At 37.7% G+C, this 16,849-nt stretch overlaps 1 protein-coding gene across 3 annotated transcripts in view; it reads right to left on the reverse strand.

Annotated features, from left to right (window-relative positions):
- Positions 1–1,185: 1,185 nt before the first annotated feature.
- LOC127433410 (integral membrane protein DGCR2/IDD-like) overlaps positions 1,186–16,849 on the reverse strand; it is a 32,795-nt gene continuing 17,131 nt past the window's right edge. Inside the window, exons 5-12 of one of the 3 annotated variants that reach the window (XM_051685303.1) lie at positions 14,550–14,760; positions 14,388–14,464; positions 13,684–13,866; positions 12,260–12,463; positions 8,197–8,400; positions 7,105–7,257; positions 6,689–6,925; positions 1,186–4,058 (exon numbers count right to left, since the gene is read on the reverse strand). In XM_051685303.1, the coding sequence (XP_051541263.1) occupies positions 3,823–4,058; positions 6,689–6,925; positions 7,105–7,257; positions 8,197–8,400; positions 12,260–12,463; positions 13,684–13,866; positions 14,388–14,464; positions 14,550–14,760 (1,505 nt within the window). In that variant the 3' untranslated portion in view covers positions 1,186–3,822. The remainder of the gene's footprint in view (positions 4,059–6,688; positions 6,926–7,104; positions 7,258–8,196; positions 8,401–12,259; positions 12,464–13,683; positions 13,867–14,387; positions 14,465–14,549; positions 14,761–16,849) is intronic. The other 2 variants (XM_051685305.1, XM_051685304.1) reach the window with 2 other exon arrangements.

Below are 16,849 nucleotides of genomic sequence, written 5' to 3' on the forward strand. Positions count from 1 at the left end.
TGATGAAAATCCAGACTTGAAGTCTATCATCATATACTCACCCTCATGTTGCTCCAAACCGATATAATTTTCTTCTGTGGAACGCGAAAAGAAATGTTGGGCAGAATGTTAGCATCAGTCACCATTCACTTTCATTGTATGGAGAGAAAAAAGCCAGTTGGTCCTTAACATTCTGCCAAACATCTCCTTTGTGTTCCATGGAAGAAAGACATACAGGTTTGGAACCACATGAGGGTGAGTAAATGATGATGAAATGTACAATTTTGGGTGAATTAATCCTTTAAATACTGAATAAAAATGTAAAAATAAAAATTAAATAATAAAAATACTATACAGTGAAAATAATTACCTAGCAGAAAGGAAAAATCTTTATAAATGTCAGATCCTCAATTATTTTGGTGCTGGTCACTATCAAATTGTCCAATGGCTAATAAATCGTTAGCAAAGTAAAATGGATCTATCTGGCAACTTCCCATTAATTTGTCTTTGTACTTGGACTGTGTGCCAAAATGACTTGAGCATTATCACAAATGCCTGATTGTCTTTGCTATGGGCTTTTTGTTGCAAAAATTAGGCATGTTTTTAGTTTACAAAACCACAGGAATCAAGATGATACATTTATAAAAACATATGTTATTTTCAGTAAGCAACTATGCAGACCAAGTAGATATTTTTAAACCAAACTATCTCTCAAGTTCATATATAACTTGGGAATTTCATTAATTACACATTTCATTAAGTGGACAAAACAAACACCATCCACATAGGAAAAGTATTTTGAAGTGACTTGCATTGGCTTACACTGACACATAGTGGCCTGAATGCTGCATCATTCAAACAGTTTTCAGTTACTAATGTCATTGTAGAAACTCATTGTGCACAGTAAGCCACCATTAATTTAATCCATGAATGAAAGTATCCAATAACAAGGCTGTTACTGAGATTAAGCGAGTAGTATACAGCTGGTCATGTCATGCTAACATGGCTGCTCCCATGAGGCGCCCCTGCTCCATGTAGAATAAAAGAGCTTTTATAAGGTTACTGATATGACTGAACTCTTCATCTCACATGAGTGGTCATGATTTTATACATGTGTTTCAAAATTACTATTAATTTCTTTAGAAGTAAAACTTTTCAAATGAGGAAAAAAAAAATTACTGAGTGAACCTTTAAAGGTGCTGAAAAAAAAAAAAAAAAAAAAAAAAAAAGGGAACATCCACACACATCACACCAAAAGACCAACCATAAATGCAAACCTTGTAATTCATCGTTGCCAAAACTAAACTCTTAAATCCTAAAAACTCAAATCGCAACAAGAAGAAATATACTTTTCAAACACCATGATTTGCTTCAGAACACCTTTTTGAGATTGAGAGGCAAAAATGTGTGGATAATGTAAATCATCATAATATTTTTTTAACTGAGCTGTTACATTATGAATTCCAAAAAAGTAAATAAAAGTAGTGTCTGACTTTTTGGGAAAATCTCAGAGAAACTCCCAGGTCATATTTCTTTCCAAAATCAATATAAAAAAAAATAAAATAAAAAAAGAAAATTACATTTTGCTTAAAGAAAATGCAGCCTGTTTTTAGGACAATTACAGTTTTTGCATTATGACACCATTTTTATGATAATTACGCACATTTCCCCCAAATGTATCAATACAATTATATAAAAACACATTTCATTCTCATTTCTGTTATACAGAAATTAAAACGGTCCCATCAGCACACTATTTATTATAATTATTACACATTTGGCAGACACTTTAATCCAAAATGGCTTAAGGGCCTTTCACACCAAAAACGTTTTTGCATCCGTCCGCGCAGATTTTCAATGGTTTTTCTATGTAAATGCACTAGTAAATGCACTTTGTTCTGCGTCGTCCTTTTTTTTGCACAAGCACGCTTCTTGTCTGGACATCCCCTTAAAGTGCATTTAAGGTATACATTTGATCAGTATGCGTGTTCCCTGGAAACTGAACTGGAGACTTTGACATTGCTAGCACCATGCTCTTAATTGTTTTCTTAATTGTCATGGTAATAATGTCACAATGCAACAAACTTTAATGGTTCTAAAAATCGGCTTTATTAACTTTATGCTAAATATTTTTATTTGGGGCTAAAATATGAACCGGGCATTTCTTGACAGATTTGGTGAGATCCACCCTTTTTTGATGTGAGCAAATGCAACATCAATCACTGGGACAATACACCAAAGACAGAGTTTCATACAAGTACACCTCCCAAAAGAATCGCAAATGCTTCAAATTTAACAGTGACATTCCAAAAATTACGCAATGAATTTGCATTGCAACGTCACAGCAGGATATATAGAAGTTGTAGCAGAATGCAGACTAAAACAAATTCGTACCTCAATCAAATGCAACGTCAACAAAATCCAAGAATGTTTTTCTTTTTTTAAGTTTATGCTACTGATCCAACAGCCAAAAATGTAAAAAGCAGACATCTCAAAAATTCAGATAAATACACGGTACTGCTCGCATCCAAATGGATCCATCCCTTAAGAGGCATCTCACACTAACAGCGGTTAAATCACTGGAGGTTGCCAAGTCTTTGTGCTGTTGGTTTCTAGTATCCAAATGTATCCAGCAGCAGATCACTGTCTGCACTCCCATTGGTAGTCGCCGCAATGTGTTGCTGCTAATTTGTATAAAGTTGAGTTCCATTCAGCTTTGTTGCATCGGCAACGGTCTGTCACTCATCACGCTGGAAATCATATAACTTCCTGTCACTTTGTTGCTGCAAATTCCTGTATGTGTGAACGGCCCTTTATGCATCTCTAGGACATACGGACAGGGCAGGAGTTAGGAATACAGGAGGCCAGGGGAAGACCACCCAAAATAGCCTGTGAAAGGGTTTGGAGGGGTCAGTTTGGACAGAGCAGTATCAAGTCAAGGTAAAATTGCTTGTTCGTGCCAGGAAAACAGTCAGTGTGCACAATTCCATTGAGAGAATGTCAGGTCTTATTCATTAAATCACTGAGGCCTTAACGTCTTTTCATCAAGCGGTTCATTCACTCAAAGTGAGGTGATTGACACATGCCAGTGTAAATCTCAGAGAGAGAGGGGTGGTCTATTTCCCCTCCCCAATGTGTATCAGAGAAAGCTTATATCAAGCTAAAGGAATAGCTCACCACAAAATGAACATTTTGTCATTCCAAACCCATATGACTTACTTTCTTTTGTGGAGCACAAAAGAAGAAATTAAGCAAAATGTTCTTGCTGCTCTTTTCCATACAATAAAAGTGGATGGTGACCAGAGGTTGTCGAGCTTCAAAAAGGACAATAAAAGTATCATGAAAAGTAGTTCAAAGGACTACTTCACTTATACTGTATTCAAAGTCAACTTAAGCCATACGACAGCTTTGTGCGAGAAACAGACCGAAATTTAAGTAATTATTCACTCTAAATTTTTCCTTACAGCAAAAGTCACCATTCACTTTTTATGGACAAGATCAGCTTGCACATTTTGCTATAAATAAATAATTTTGTGCTCCACATAACAAAAAGTCATATGGTTTCAAATGACACGAAGGTGAATAAATGATAACAGAAATGTCTTTTTAGGTGACCTATCCCTTTAAGGACTGAAGCAAGTATTTGCACAAAGTGATGCTCACGCTGAAAAACCAGAGGGTTACCCAACGAAAACAAGCTCAAAATAGTCCTCCTTAGTGGTTTAAGTATTCACTCTGAACTGCCGGAGTTTTCTTGAGTCCTACAGCCTCTAATGCCTTCATTCCTAGAAAAGCGATCAGTCTCAGCATGTAAGGCTTTCTGATCTCCGTATTTCTCCTTTTCTATACTACAGTGCTCAGCGATGGACCACTGCTGCAGTCTGTGGAGAAGCTCTGTATGATACTGTTCTCTGATTCGCTGGGAGTGTCTGGAGACACCAGTAGGGTGCTGCTGTCGATGGAGTCCTCGCGCTCTTCCAGGGGCGGAGGTTGGTTGGGCGTCTGCTCTAAAAAATCCCTCTGGAGAGAGTCAGCCGTGGTGCTCGCATGCCTGGTCGCCAGAGGAACCCCGGCCCGCCCTGCAGAGAAAAGAAGGAATGCTCAATAATTGGTCACTTACTGTAAACTCTGTTCCAAAACTTGGTGAGCTGCTTTGTTGTCTACCGTCTACCTAGGCAGCTGCCTTACAAGGGGCTATTCACGCATGATTTCTTGCATTCAAAATAGCAAGGCACAGTGGAATGGATGTATTTTTAAAAGCTGAGCTTCTTTTAACATGAAACGGCACTTTAAAAATGCAGCGCTCATGGCATCACAGCGGTCAAAAACATCCATCAGGCACATTTACAGTTGCAATCAAAATTATTCAACCCCCAACCAGCAATACATTCTGGTGATGTGAAAACCTCAGTAAACAGTCAAAGTAAGTTTTTAATACACATATAAGTGATATTGAGAACAAAGAGTTCAGTTTACCCAAATTTAAAAATAAAAAATAACTAATTGTCTCCACAAATGTCATGTCAAAAATATTCAACCCCAAAGTCAATCATTTGTGGAGCATCCTTTACCCTTAATAACAGCAAATAAATGTTTTAGGTAAGTGTTCTCAGGCTTCGGACACCTCTCCATTGAATTTTTACACATTTCTCATGAGTAAATGCTTCCAGCTCTTTGACATTCTTTGGTTTCTGTGCTGCCACTGCTTCCTTAAAATCCCAACAAAGATTTGCAATGGGATTTTAATGATGGACTGAAAGGGCCATTCAAGGACATTCCATGACCTATCCCTGAACCTGATTTTAGACAACTTGGATGTATCATTGGTGTTATTGTCTTGCTGGAACATCCAGTGATCACCGAGCTTCAATTTACACACTGAAGGCATCACATTTTTGCCAAAATGTTCTGATACCTGAAATAATCCATGGTGTCAGTCACATAGTCAGGATAGCCATTTCCTGCAGCCGCAAAACACCCCCATTAACAGGACTGACCCACCTCCATGCTTGACTGTGGGGATAGCATCGTTCGTCATCACTTTATCATCTTACTCCAGGTGTTCTGCTGACCCATGGGTCTAAAACTTATTTTCAATTTAGTGTCATACGTCCATAAAACCTTCTTCACAGGTCTTTCCAAATTCCTTCTTGAATATTCAAGTCAACATTTCCCTTGGTGAAGTTTTGCTTTCTTACACACCCAAGAAGGTTGCTGTTGTATCATGTAGTTTTAGCCATGACCTTGTGTAATGAAATAATCTCCTCTATTATTTTATGTGACAGCTTATTTTTAATTGCATTTTTGGAATAGAAATACATTTTTGCTTACGACACTGAACTTAAGCATGAAGCTACATGCAATAGGGGTTGAATAATTATTACATGGCTGTATTTAAAAATAAAATCCTGCTATTTAGAAATATTAGGTTATATATTCACACTATGACTATGAATGTGTCACTCAACTGATATAGATCTGTTTAAAAATTCTGGGTCATCAGAAAAACGTACCTTTGTAAATCCTTACTGTCTTGGGAGGTTGAACAATTTTGATTGCAACTGTATACAGACCACCAATTCATGTCATTTTTAATTAGACAGGACTTTTTTTAATCCATACTCTTTTTTTTTTTTCTTCAATTTGGAATGCCCAACTCCCAATGCGCTCTAAGTCCTCGTGGTGGCGTAGTGACTCGCCTCAATCCGTGTGAAGGAGGACGAATCTCATTTGCATCTGAGACCGTCAACCCACGCATCTTATCACGTGGCTCGTTGAGCGCGTTACCGCGGAGACATAGCACATGTGGAGGCTTCACGCCATCCACTGCAACATCCACGCACATCTCACCACGCGCCCCACCGAGAGCGAACCACATTATAGCAACCACGAGGAGGTTACCACATGTGACTCTACTAGGGTGACCATACATCCTCTTTTTCCCAGACATGTCCTCTTTTTCAGACCTTAAAAGCGTCCAGCCGGGATTTCTAAATATGCGAAAATGTCCGTGCATCTGGTCTAATACTTCATTGTGCGCGCGCATATTTGCATTGTTTTAACCCCTCTTTGTAAGTCCCGCCTTCTCGCACACCAACTGGTCGATTATAAGAGGCTTGCAGCAACTACTGGCCAAATTCCTGCCTGTCAATCTCTCCGCAAATGCGCGAAGCGCTGTTGTGTTCGGCATCAAACAGTTGCTTGACAGCTGAGTGGAAACAATGCCCAAACGAAAGTGCAAATTTACACAAAAAATTCCCATGCTTTCGTCCAGGTCGAGATCCGTGGGAAGCAGAATGTATGACATGTAAAGCTGGCACTTATGTGTCAGTTGCTAATAAAGGTGCAAGTGATTTTAGAAGCACACATTAGCTCTGCGAATCATAAAGGGTCAGCAAAAGGTGAAAGTTCATCAGGTAAATTAACGGACTACTTTTTGCGACCAGGTAAAATTGTTATCACATTGCTTCATTTTCCATGGCCATTCAAAATAATAGTAATAGTAAATGAAGGTACACTCATGGCATCAAATATTTTATTTTAGTACATGGACATTCAAAAGAATGTTAGAAATTTGTATTTATTTATATATATTTATGTTATGCTAATAGAGTGTCTTTTTCACTGTATTAAAGTTTGCATTCATAGTAACACTGTTTTGAACCCTATTCAATTTTGGGCAAAATTTGTTTAAATTGTAAAAGCATACCAAGGTCCATATAAATGATGCTGTCTTGGTTGATGGAGGCCTCATAGGGAGGTGGAGGATCCTCAGGGTGGTGGATATTAGGATATTTGTAAGCAGCATAAGGGGGCGGCGGCTCCTGGAAGTGAAACGCTCCCTCCTCACCGTCATCAGAGAGGTGCAGAGGAGTCAGGCCTGTTCCAAACGCATCTGGACCATAGTCAAAGCCAGGTACCCTTCGACCCAGATTAAAATGATGCACTGTAAAAGATTGCAAAAATTCTGTCAGAAAAAAGGCATATGATTTCTTGTTCCAGTGCATGTAAAAACGCAACTGTTAAAACAAATAGAAAAAAAGATCAAAGCATTTTCACATGCAACTGTACAAAAAGAGGTCATGGCTGATGTTTTATGAATGCTATAACACATTCAGGACTTACAGTTGCCTCCGATGAGGGTTTCGATGCGTTCTCTCCGCCGCTGCCTCAGTCTGTGCACCATGAAAAGCAACAGAGAGAGGATGAGGAAGGACGAAATGCAGCTCACGATGAGACGCATGCCACTGGCCATAGAGTCAAACAAACTGCTGCCATCTGAAAACAAAAAACAACACAGATGAGATTTCTCTGTATCTAACTGAGCACAACCTGATGGCTGAAGTCTGAAACCTCCATTTTCAGTTACCTAACATCAATATGCGGTTATGTGAGCATTTTCAAAATTCTGATTTTGGTGGAGGAAAGCACCGTTCTAGTGTGGATGAGTGGCATTAACGTAACAAAATCAATGCGTTTTCAAACAAAGCTCAATTGTTGACAGTTTTGGAATTGAATACTAGCGTACTACGCAGTATATACAGCATACTAATTATAAACAGATGCATCTGAAATAAGCAGTATGTGCAACAATAAATGCTTCAAACAGTAGTATGTTACATTATTGTCATATGACCTCTCAACGTTGCATATTTAATTCAGTGAGTGGCGTTCAATTATCCAGGAAATAAATATGGCAATTTAGGTCATTTGCAGTGATTTTCTAATCCAGTTTTGCTTAAAAAGTCTTAAAGCGATAGTACACCCCAAAATGAAAGTTCTGTCACTATTATTCACCCTCATGTCTTTCCAAATTTTTAAGTTTTCCTTTCTGGTCTTACACAAAAGATGTTAGGCACAACTAACAGGTTTGGAACAACATGGTTCAATAAACAAACATTTTTTTTAGGGTCCCATCAAATACTCAGTAATGAAGGTGATGTTAAAAATGCATCACACTGGAAATGGACACTCAAGTCGAGCACATTGAATTGTGGGATACAGTATCCTATGCATTGTGCTCTGCTTGTATACTGAACATTTTAGGCAAGTGTAGTAGGTAATTTGGGTATTCTGTGCATATAGAAAACACAGCACAAATAGAGTAGTTTGGAAGCACACGGTTCCAAAGATACCCTGACATTCTACATGTACAATCTAAGAGCGAGCAGCTCCATCTAGTGGTGAGGCTTGAAGACACATGAGCCAATACTGTACCAGGATCTAAGCAGGTGAACTTGCAGCACTCTTTGGGGTCCTTGCGGAAATGCTGGCAACCCTGCGGGCGTTCACACAGGGCAGCCACACACATCTCTGGCTCGCCGTCATGGCACGTGCAGCTCAGACAAGGGTCGTCCCCTTTAGGTGTGAAATAATAGCCTTCATTCACCACGTTGTCTCTGATGTCTACACATGTTTGTCCTATTAAAGAAACAGAGGAATGGATAAATTAGTACTTAGTACAAATAGAACTTAATAGTCTGCATTTATATACCAAGTTGACACACCACGAATATTATATTAAGTTACCATATAGTATGTTGCTAATACGGTCTTATTCATTGTCTGTTTAGCAGGGCTCCAGACTAAAAAAATTACTTAGGAGCCATTGGCTCCTAAACTGAAACATTAAGGAGCCAAATGGCTGTTTTATATCACCAATTCACAGAAATGCTCAATTTAGATTGCTGTTCAGAAACAAGATAGATAGCCAAAGAAAAGACAGCTGATAACCCATTAATCGAAGGCTTAATAAACAGTATATAGAGTTGAGAAGATAAGTTTGCATTCCCTTTTGTCACATAAATGTTCACACCCCTTTCACAATTTATACAAATATAAAAGAGATTAAAAAAATGTTTAGTACTGCTCTTCAGAATCTACATTAGATATTTACATATAGTATGCATATAATAGTGTGTTGTCTTCTTGAGCATCAATGAATGTTTGCACCTTTTGTTATAGTTGTGTACAAGTCCCTCAATTGACCCAAGTGTCAAAAACTTGATTTTATATATACACTGATCCGTCACAACATTAAAACCACCTGCCTAATATTGTGTAGGTCCCTCTCGTGCCGCCAAACTACACCAACCCGCATCTCAGAACAGCATTCAGAGATGATATTCTTCTCATCACAATTGTACAGAGCGGTTGTCCGAGTTACCGTTGTCTTTGTCAGTTCAACCAGTCTGTCCATTCTCTGTTGACCTCTCTCATCAACAAGGCATTTCCATCCACAGAACTGCCACTCACTGGATGTTTTTTGTTTTTGGCACCATTCGGAGTAAATTCTAGAGACTGTTGTGTGTGAAAATCCCAGGAGATCAGCAGTTACAGAAATACTCAAATCAGCCCATCTGGCACCAACAATCATGCCACTGTCCAAATCACTGAGATCATATTTTTTCCCCATACTGATGGTTGATGTGAACATTAACTGAAGCCCCTGACCCGTATCTGCATGTTTTTATGCACTGAACTGCTGCCACACGATTGGCTGATTAGATAATCGCATGGATGATTGTTGGTACCAGAAGGGCTAATTTGAGTATTTCTGTAACTGCTGATCTCCTGGGATTTTCACACACAACAGTCTCTAGAATTTACTCCGAATGATGCCAAAAACAAAAAACATCCAGTGAGCGGCAGTTCTGCGGAAGGATATGCCTTGTTGATGAGAAAGGGCAACAGAGAATGGCCAGATTGGTTCGAACTGACAAAGTCTATGGTAACTCAGATAATCACAACAATTGTAGTGAGAAGAATATCATATCAGAATGCTATCCTGAGATGCGGGTTGGCGCTGTTTTTGCGGCATGAGGGGGACCTACACAATATTAGGCAGGCGGTTTTAATGTGGTGGCTGATTGATGTGTGTGTGTGTGTGTGTGTGTGTGTGTGTGTGTGTATATATATATATATATATATATATATATATATATATATATATATATATATATATATATATATATATATATATATAAAAATTGTTTTAAAATGTTGCCTTAGTATTTCTTTACTGTTACTGGATGGCCCAGATACAGAGACAACAAGAGTGCAAACTGAATGAAATCCCAGATGCAGTTTATTGTGCTACTCCAATCTCAATCAATAATAACCAGAAGGGAAAAAAAAGGCACACAATATGGGACTTTTAATTATAAAGAAGCCGAAATACACATGTAACACTTAATTTGAAATGTCTGCACTCCCAATTGTGAGCTCACTGACGGCTGATTCGCTGAGAAAGGGAATCTGATTCAAACTGCTAACCTGAGCTCCTGAGTTCAAACCCTCAGTTCTTTTCAGATGATTCATGAAAAAGATCCGGTTCAAAAGAGTCATTTGTTCATGACTCTCTCGCACTTGGTTTGTTGTTGCGTGCGGTGCTGCGAGCTTGTCAGAAACAGAATGGGTGAAAAACGGTGCGAGACACACTGGCGCTATATAGATGTATTCAATAACTCAAGTTGATATCTGACGAAACCACATATGAACGCACATAACCCGACTGTCGCCAATGCGACTAGATTTTAAATGATTGTAGCAATCAGTTATTTTTCTGGAGCCCTGTATAGCCTTTTATTTGCTATCTGAAATTTACTGCAAATATCAAACATCCTGTGCACACAAATCTATGTTAAATGTATGCACAGTTTACATTTACATGCATAGTTTTCTTAAGTATTCCGTATTTTATCCATTGCACTGCAATGTGTATAATAATAAACCTAACATTTACTTTTAGTACTAGAGGTCGACCGATAGTGGAGTTTGCCGATACCAATGACTAAGCTGGTGGAAAAGTTTGACAACCGATTAATCGGCTAAAAGTTTTTTAAATCGATTTATAGAATGTTAAAAATAAAATGCTTAGTCATTCATTACCATGATGGGCATAGACGTTAAGGCTACAAGAGTCAAAAATAAATTAAATCCAAGATAAGTTTATTGTTCAATCAAAATCCAAATAATAACCAGAAGAAAAAAAAAAAATTACGATATGGTGCATAACCTGGGAATTTTAACTATAAACGAGCCCAAAACACAAAAGGGACTCTTATTTTGAAATGACGGAGACTTGGCTCCGTTTCAATGACCTATATTTTAGTATTTATCAAATTAAGCTTTTTGTAGCCTAGATATTTCACCAGATGAGGTTTAATGATGAATAAAGTTTATGATTATTCACAAGATATGAAGTTGGAGACATGATGCATGTCCTGACGGGGCAAGTTTTTATATAGTAGCATTTTTCTTGTCATGCCCTTGGTTTAATTTAGAACACTTATCAAAACAACACCACAAAATGCATTGAAGTGAGGATAAAAATATAGATAGATGTTTTTTTGGGGGGTTTTTTTCACCTTCAGAGGCCGCTGTTAAAATATAGAACCAAGCCGTTCTAACTGTAGAAATCTCCTGCAGCGGCTACAAAGTAACAATGAGGAATAAAAAAAGTCCCCAAAAACAAAAACTCATAGTTCCAAAAAGAAACTATTGGCACCGATTAATCAGTTAAACTGATATATCGGTCTCCCTTTCATCAGTACTAGTATTCTGGAATGGAATACTAGCATACTACGCAGTATATACTGCCTACTAATTATAAACAGATGCATCTGAAATAAGCAGTATGTGCAACAATAAATGCTTCAAACAGTAGTATGTTACATTATTGTCATATGACCTCTCAACACTGCATATTTAATTCAGTGAGTGGCGTTCAATTATCCAGGAAATAAATATGGCAATTTAGGTCATTTGCAGTGATTTTCTAATCCAGTTTTGCTTAAAAAGTCTTAAAGCGATAGTACACCCCAAAATGAAAGTTCTGTCACTATTATTCACCCTCATGTCTTTCCAAATTCTTAAGTCTTCCTTTCTTGTCTTACACAAAAGATGTTAGGCACAACTGACAGGTTTGAAACAAAATGGTTGAGTAAATAAAATTTTTTTTTAGGGAAACTAGTCCCATCAAATACTCAGTAATGAAGGTGATGTTAAAAATGCATCATACTGGAAATGGACACTCAAGTCGAGCACATTGAATTGTGGGATACAGTATCCTATGCATTGTGCTCTGCTTGTATACTGAACATTTTAGGCAAGTGTAGTAGGTAATTTGGGTATTCTGTGCATATAGAAAACACAGCACAAATAGAGTAGTTTGGAAGCACACCATTCCAAAGATACCCTGACATTCTACATGTACAATCTAAGAGCGAGCAGCTCCATCTAGTGGTGAGGCTTGAAGACACATGAGCCAATACTGTACCAGGATCCAAGCAGGTGAACTTGCAGCACTCTTTGGGGTCCTTGCGGAAATGCTGGCAACCCTGCGGGCGTTCACACAGGGCAGCCACACACATCTCTGGCTCGCCGTCATGGCACGTGCAGCTCAGACAAGGGTCGTCCCCTTTAGGTGTGAAATAATAGCCTTCATTCACCACGTTGTCTTTGATGTCTACACATGTTTGTCCTATTAAAGAAACAGAGGAATGGATAGATTAGTACTTAGTACAAATAGAACTTAATAGTCTGCATTTATATACCAAGTTTACACACCACGAATATTATATTAAGTTACCATATAGTATGTTGCTAATACGGTCTTATTTATTGTCTGTATAGCCTTTTATTTGCTATCTGAAATTTACTGCAAATATCAAACATCCTGTGCACACAAATCTATGTTAAATGTATGCACAGTTTACATTTACATGCATAGTTTTCTGAAGTATTCCGTATTTTATCCATTGCACTGCAATGTGTATAATAATAAACCTAACTTTTACTTTTAGTACTAGAGGTCGACCGATAGTGGAGTTTGCCGATACCAATGACTAAGCTGGAGGAAAAGTTCGACAACCGATTAATCGGCTAATAGTTTTTTAAATCGATTTATAGAATGTTAAAAATAAAATGCTTAGTCATTCATTACCATGATGGGCATAGACGTTAAGGCTACAAGAGTCAAAAATAAATTAAATCCAAGATAAGTTTATTGTTCAATCAAAATCCAAATAATAACCAGAAGAAAAAAAATAAAAAATTAAGATATGGTGCATAACCTGGGAATTTTAACTATAAACGAGCCCAAAACACAAAAGGGACTCTTATTTTGAAATGACGGAGACTTGGCTCCGTTTCAATGATCTTTATTTAAATATTTATCAAATTAAGCTTTTTGTAGCCTAGATATTTCACCAGATGAGGTTTAATGATGTATAAAGTTTATGATTATTCACAAGATATGAAGTTGGAGACATGATGCATGTGCTGACGGGGCAAGTTTTTTGCCCTTGCTTAAATTTTTCTAAAATTGAATTCAATTTTTCACTTGATTATCTAATAAAAACAACAACAAAAATGCATTGAAGTGAGGATAAAAATATTGAGAGATGTTTGTTTTTTTTCACCGCCGCTGTTAAAATATAGAACCAAGCCGTTCTAACTGTAGAAATCCCCCCAAAAACAATAACTCATAGTTCCAAAAAGAAACTATCGGCACCAATTAATCAGTTAAACTGATATATCGGTCTCCCTTTCATCAGTACTAGTATTCTGGAGTCTGCCTGATTTAAACTGAGCTTACAGCAGCTATGTAATCACAAATAAAGCATTTAAAAAACATTAATGCCTTCCTTTACGTTTTTATTCTATTAAACAATGTTCTTATTGGCATGGCACACGACATACTTCTTTTGCAGAGGAAAGGGAATTTTTTGTAGCAGTTTTCAGTGTGCCAGCTGTGCAAGCCTCGTTCGTTCATGCTCTTGATCTGAAAGCGTTGCAGCTGAGCACAGAACACGTTGCCCTGGGTAGGATTTGCCTCGCTGAAGTTAACCAGCCCCTCCGGAGGCAGAAACACCTGCATGGATCCTGAGAAGAACAGACGGATTAATGAGTTACAGTTTTAGGTAACAGTTCCAAAAATCCACATTATGACAGCTGGAGATTACAAATGCAAAGTAAATATACAAATGCAAATGGAGCTTAAAAATCAAAATGAAGTTGTGGATTTTAGTTCAAGCTTGTTAGTTTTGAAGCCGTCTATATGCTGGAGTACTCAAAAGGTAACAAAATGACCTTTTAGCAGATATGAGAATTTTAAATTTACAGTCAGTCATTCTCTTCTTTTGGAAAATTGACTCATCTTACATTTCACTAGATTTCGTCCTATCAAATGCTCTCTAGAATGAGAATGTCCTTACCCCTTCAGCTGAATAGCAAGCCATGGCTCATGGCTGTGATGTAACTAAAGCCTAAACAAGCCCTTTTATACGTACCACCCAAATTTTCAGTCTCAATATAAAATACATCCACACAGGAAAGAAATCTGCACTCATCACGCCATACCATGGGGTCTTAAATGAAATTAATTCCTCTGTGACAAAACCAACCTTTGTATGCCACTTCCCAACGGCCTTCCAGAGAATGATTCTGGCTAGTAATCACATACTGATATCCCACCCAGAACCTGCCATGACAAAGTACATCCATGGCGTGAGAACACAAAACATTCAACTGCAAAGTACCATCATTTCCTCAGAAGACAGACTCACTTGCACTGGTCTTTGCGCTCGCACACTTTCTCGTCAAAATCCACCTCGATCTTGAGGACGAACTGCAGCTCCTCGTTGGTGCCGAACGTAGCGAGCGAGCCGTTGACTTTCTGGCAGGTTTCCACCGCCTGCCAATAGTTTTCGCTCCTCAGGTAGACTTTATAACAGCTCGCTGTTTTTTCATAATGGTGCCAGCCGCTCGGACACTTCTCTGTGTGTGGAAGGGGGAATTTTATTTAATATAAAAAACAACATTTTAAGCAACATGTTTTCAATTAATTCTTTTTTCTCTCAGGGTTTTGGGAGAGGATTTGAATCGGTATTGTCTCCTCTTTTTTAATGGCCTTGGGCTTAATTTTGTATCCATCCATCCATCCTCGACCGCTTATCCGGGACCAGGTCGCGGTGGCAACAAACTAAGCAAAGTAGCCCATAGGTCCTTTTCCCTGGCCACATCCTCCAGCTCATCCTGGGGGATCCCGAGGCGTTCCCAGGCCAGCCGAGAGATATAATCCCTCCAGCGTGTTCTGGGCCTCCTCCCAGTTGGACATGCTGGAAACACCTCCATAGGAAGCTGTCCAGGAGGCATCCTAATCAGATGCCTGAACCACCTCAACTGGCTCCTTTCAACATGGACGAGTAGCGGGTCTACTTCGAGCCCCTCTTGGATGTCAGAGCTTCACACCCTATCCCTAAGGGTGAGCCCTGACACCCTACGAAGAAAGCAAATTTTGGCTGCTTGTATTTTGACTTTATTCTTTCGGTCACTACCCAAAGCTCATGACCATAAGTGAGGGTTGGAATGTACAACGACTGGTAAATTGAGAGCTTTGCCTTCAGGCTCAGCTCCTTCACCACCACAGTCCTGCACAGCAACCGCATTACTGCAGATGCTGCACCGATCCAATCTCATGTTCCAACTTTCCCTCACTCGTGAACAAGACCCCGAGATACTTGAACTCCTCCATTTGGGGCAGCTGATTTTTTTCCCTGCATGCAATACTGCTGATGTTATGTGAATTTTGCTTGCTAATTAATTATTAACTTATCACACTTATGAAGTGTGATACATTCAAAACGTAACTTTATACTAAAGTAGATTACGAAATATTAATTTTAGAAAATAATCATTAGTTTTTCATCATTTTAGTCACATTTTACCTTTTTTTTTAAATGTACAAATTCAACATATTCCATCAATACATATGATGTCATGTAAATATGATGTTGAAATTGCATATATTATCTTGCATACATATACTTTATTACATGTTTATTGTTTATATGCATAATTTGTCCTATTTACAAGTATTTACACTGCCATTCAAAAGTTTGGGGTCACTTGACTGTAATATTTCTCATGATCTTGAAAACCTTTTGATCTGAAGGCATATGCTTAAATTTTTGAAATTAGTTTTATAGACAGAAATATAATTGTGCCACCATATTAATTTATTTCATTACAAAAATCTTTTTTGAAATGGATGACTTGGACCGAATTATAAAGAAAAGCAGCCAATAAGTGCCCAACATAGATGGGAACTCCTTCAATACTGTTTAAAAAGCATCCCAGGGTGATACCTCAAGAAGTTGGTTGAGAAAATGTCAAGAGTACATGTCTGCAAATTCTAGGCAAAGGGTGACTACTTTGAAGATGCTAAAATATAACAGTTTTGATTTATTTTGAGATTTTTTTGTCACAACATAATTCCCATAGTTCCATTTATGTTAATTCATAGTTTTGATGACTTTACTATTACTCTAAAATGTGAATAAATAAATAAATAACAACAACAAATAATAATAATAAAGAATGATTAAGTGACCCTAAAACCACTGACCGTAAATCCTTGATATGTAGAACAAGAGCTAAAATGGTACCGTCTCTTTAAGAATACCAGTAATTCAGCCAGCGGTGTATAGTACGCGCATGGTTTCTTTAGCGCATTCGTGCAATGTGAAATTAGAATTAAAGTTTCTTTTTTGTTGTTTTTTATTATAACATATAAATATAATTAAAAAAAATATATAAAAAATATTTATTATAAAATAAATGAGTTCCAAAACAACAGTGTACATGTAAAATTGACCAAAACTAAAGTTGACCAAAAGGAGAGTCATATTTTAAGTATTTAGAAATATTTTGACATTTAAAACATTATTTTTCATGTCATTCATTAGTTTTTAAAGCCTTAAAAGAAAATAATATATCCCTATTTTAATATTTGATTTATACATTTGAAGTTAAATATGTAAAAATGACTTCTTAAGGCCCAAACATACTCTACGCAAATACGTGA

This window comes from Myxocyprinus asiaticus, chromosome 43 (assembly GCF_019703515.2).
Source record: "Myxocyprinus asiaticus isolate MX2 ecotype Aquarium Trade chromosome 43, UBuf_Myxa_2, whole genome shotgun sequence".
In the NCBI taxonomy this organism is placed as follows: domain Eukaryota; kingdom Metazoa; phylum Chordata; class Actinopteri; order Cypriniformes; family Catostomidae; genus Myxocyprinus; species Myxocyprinus asiaticus.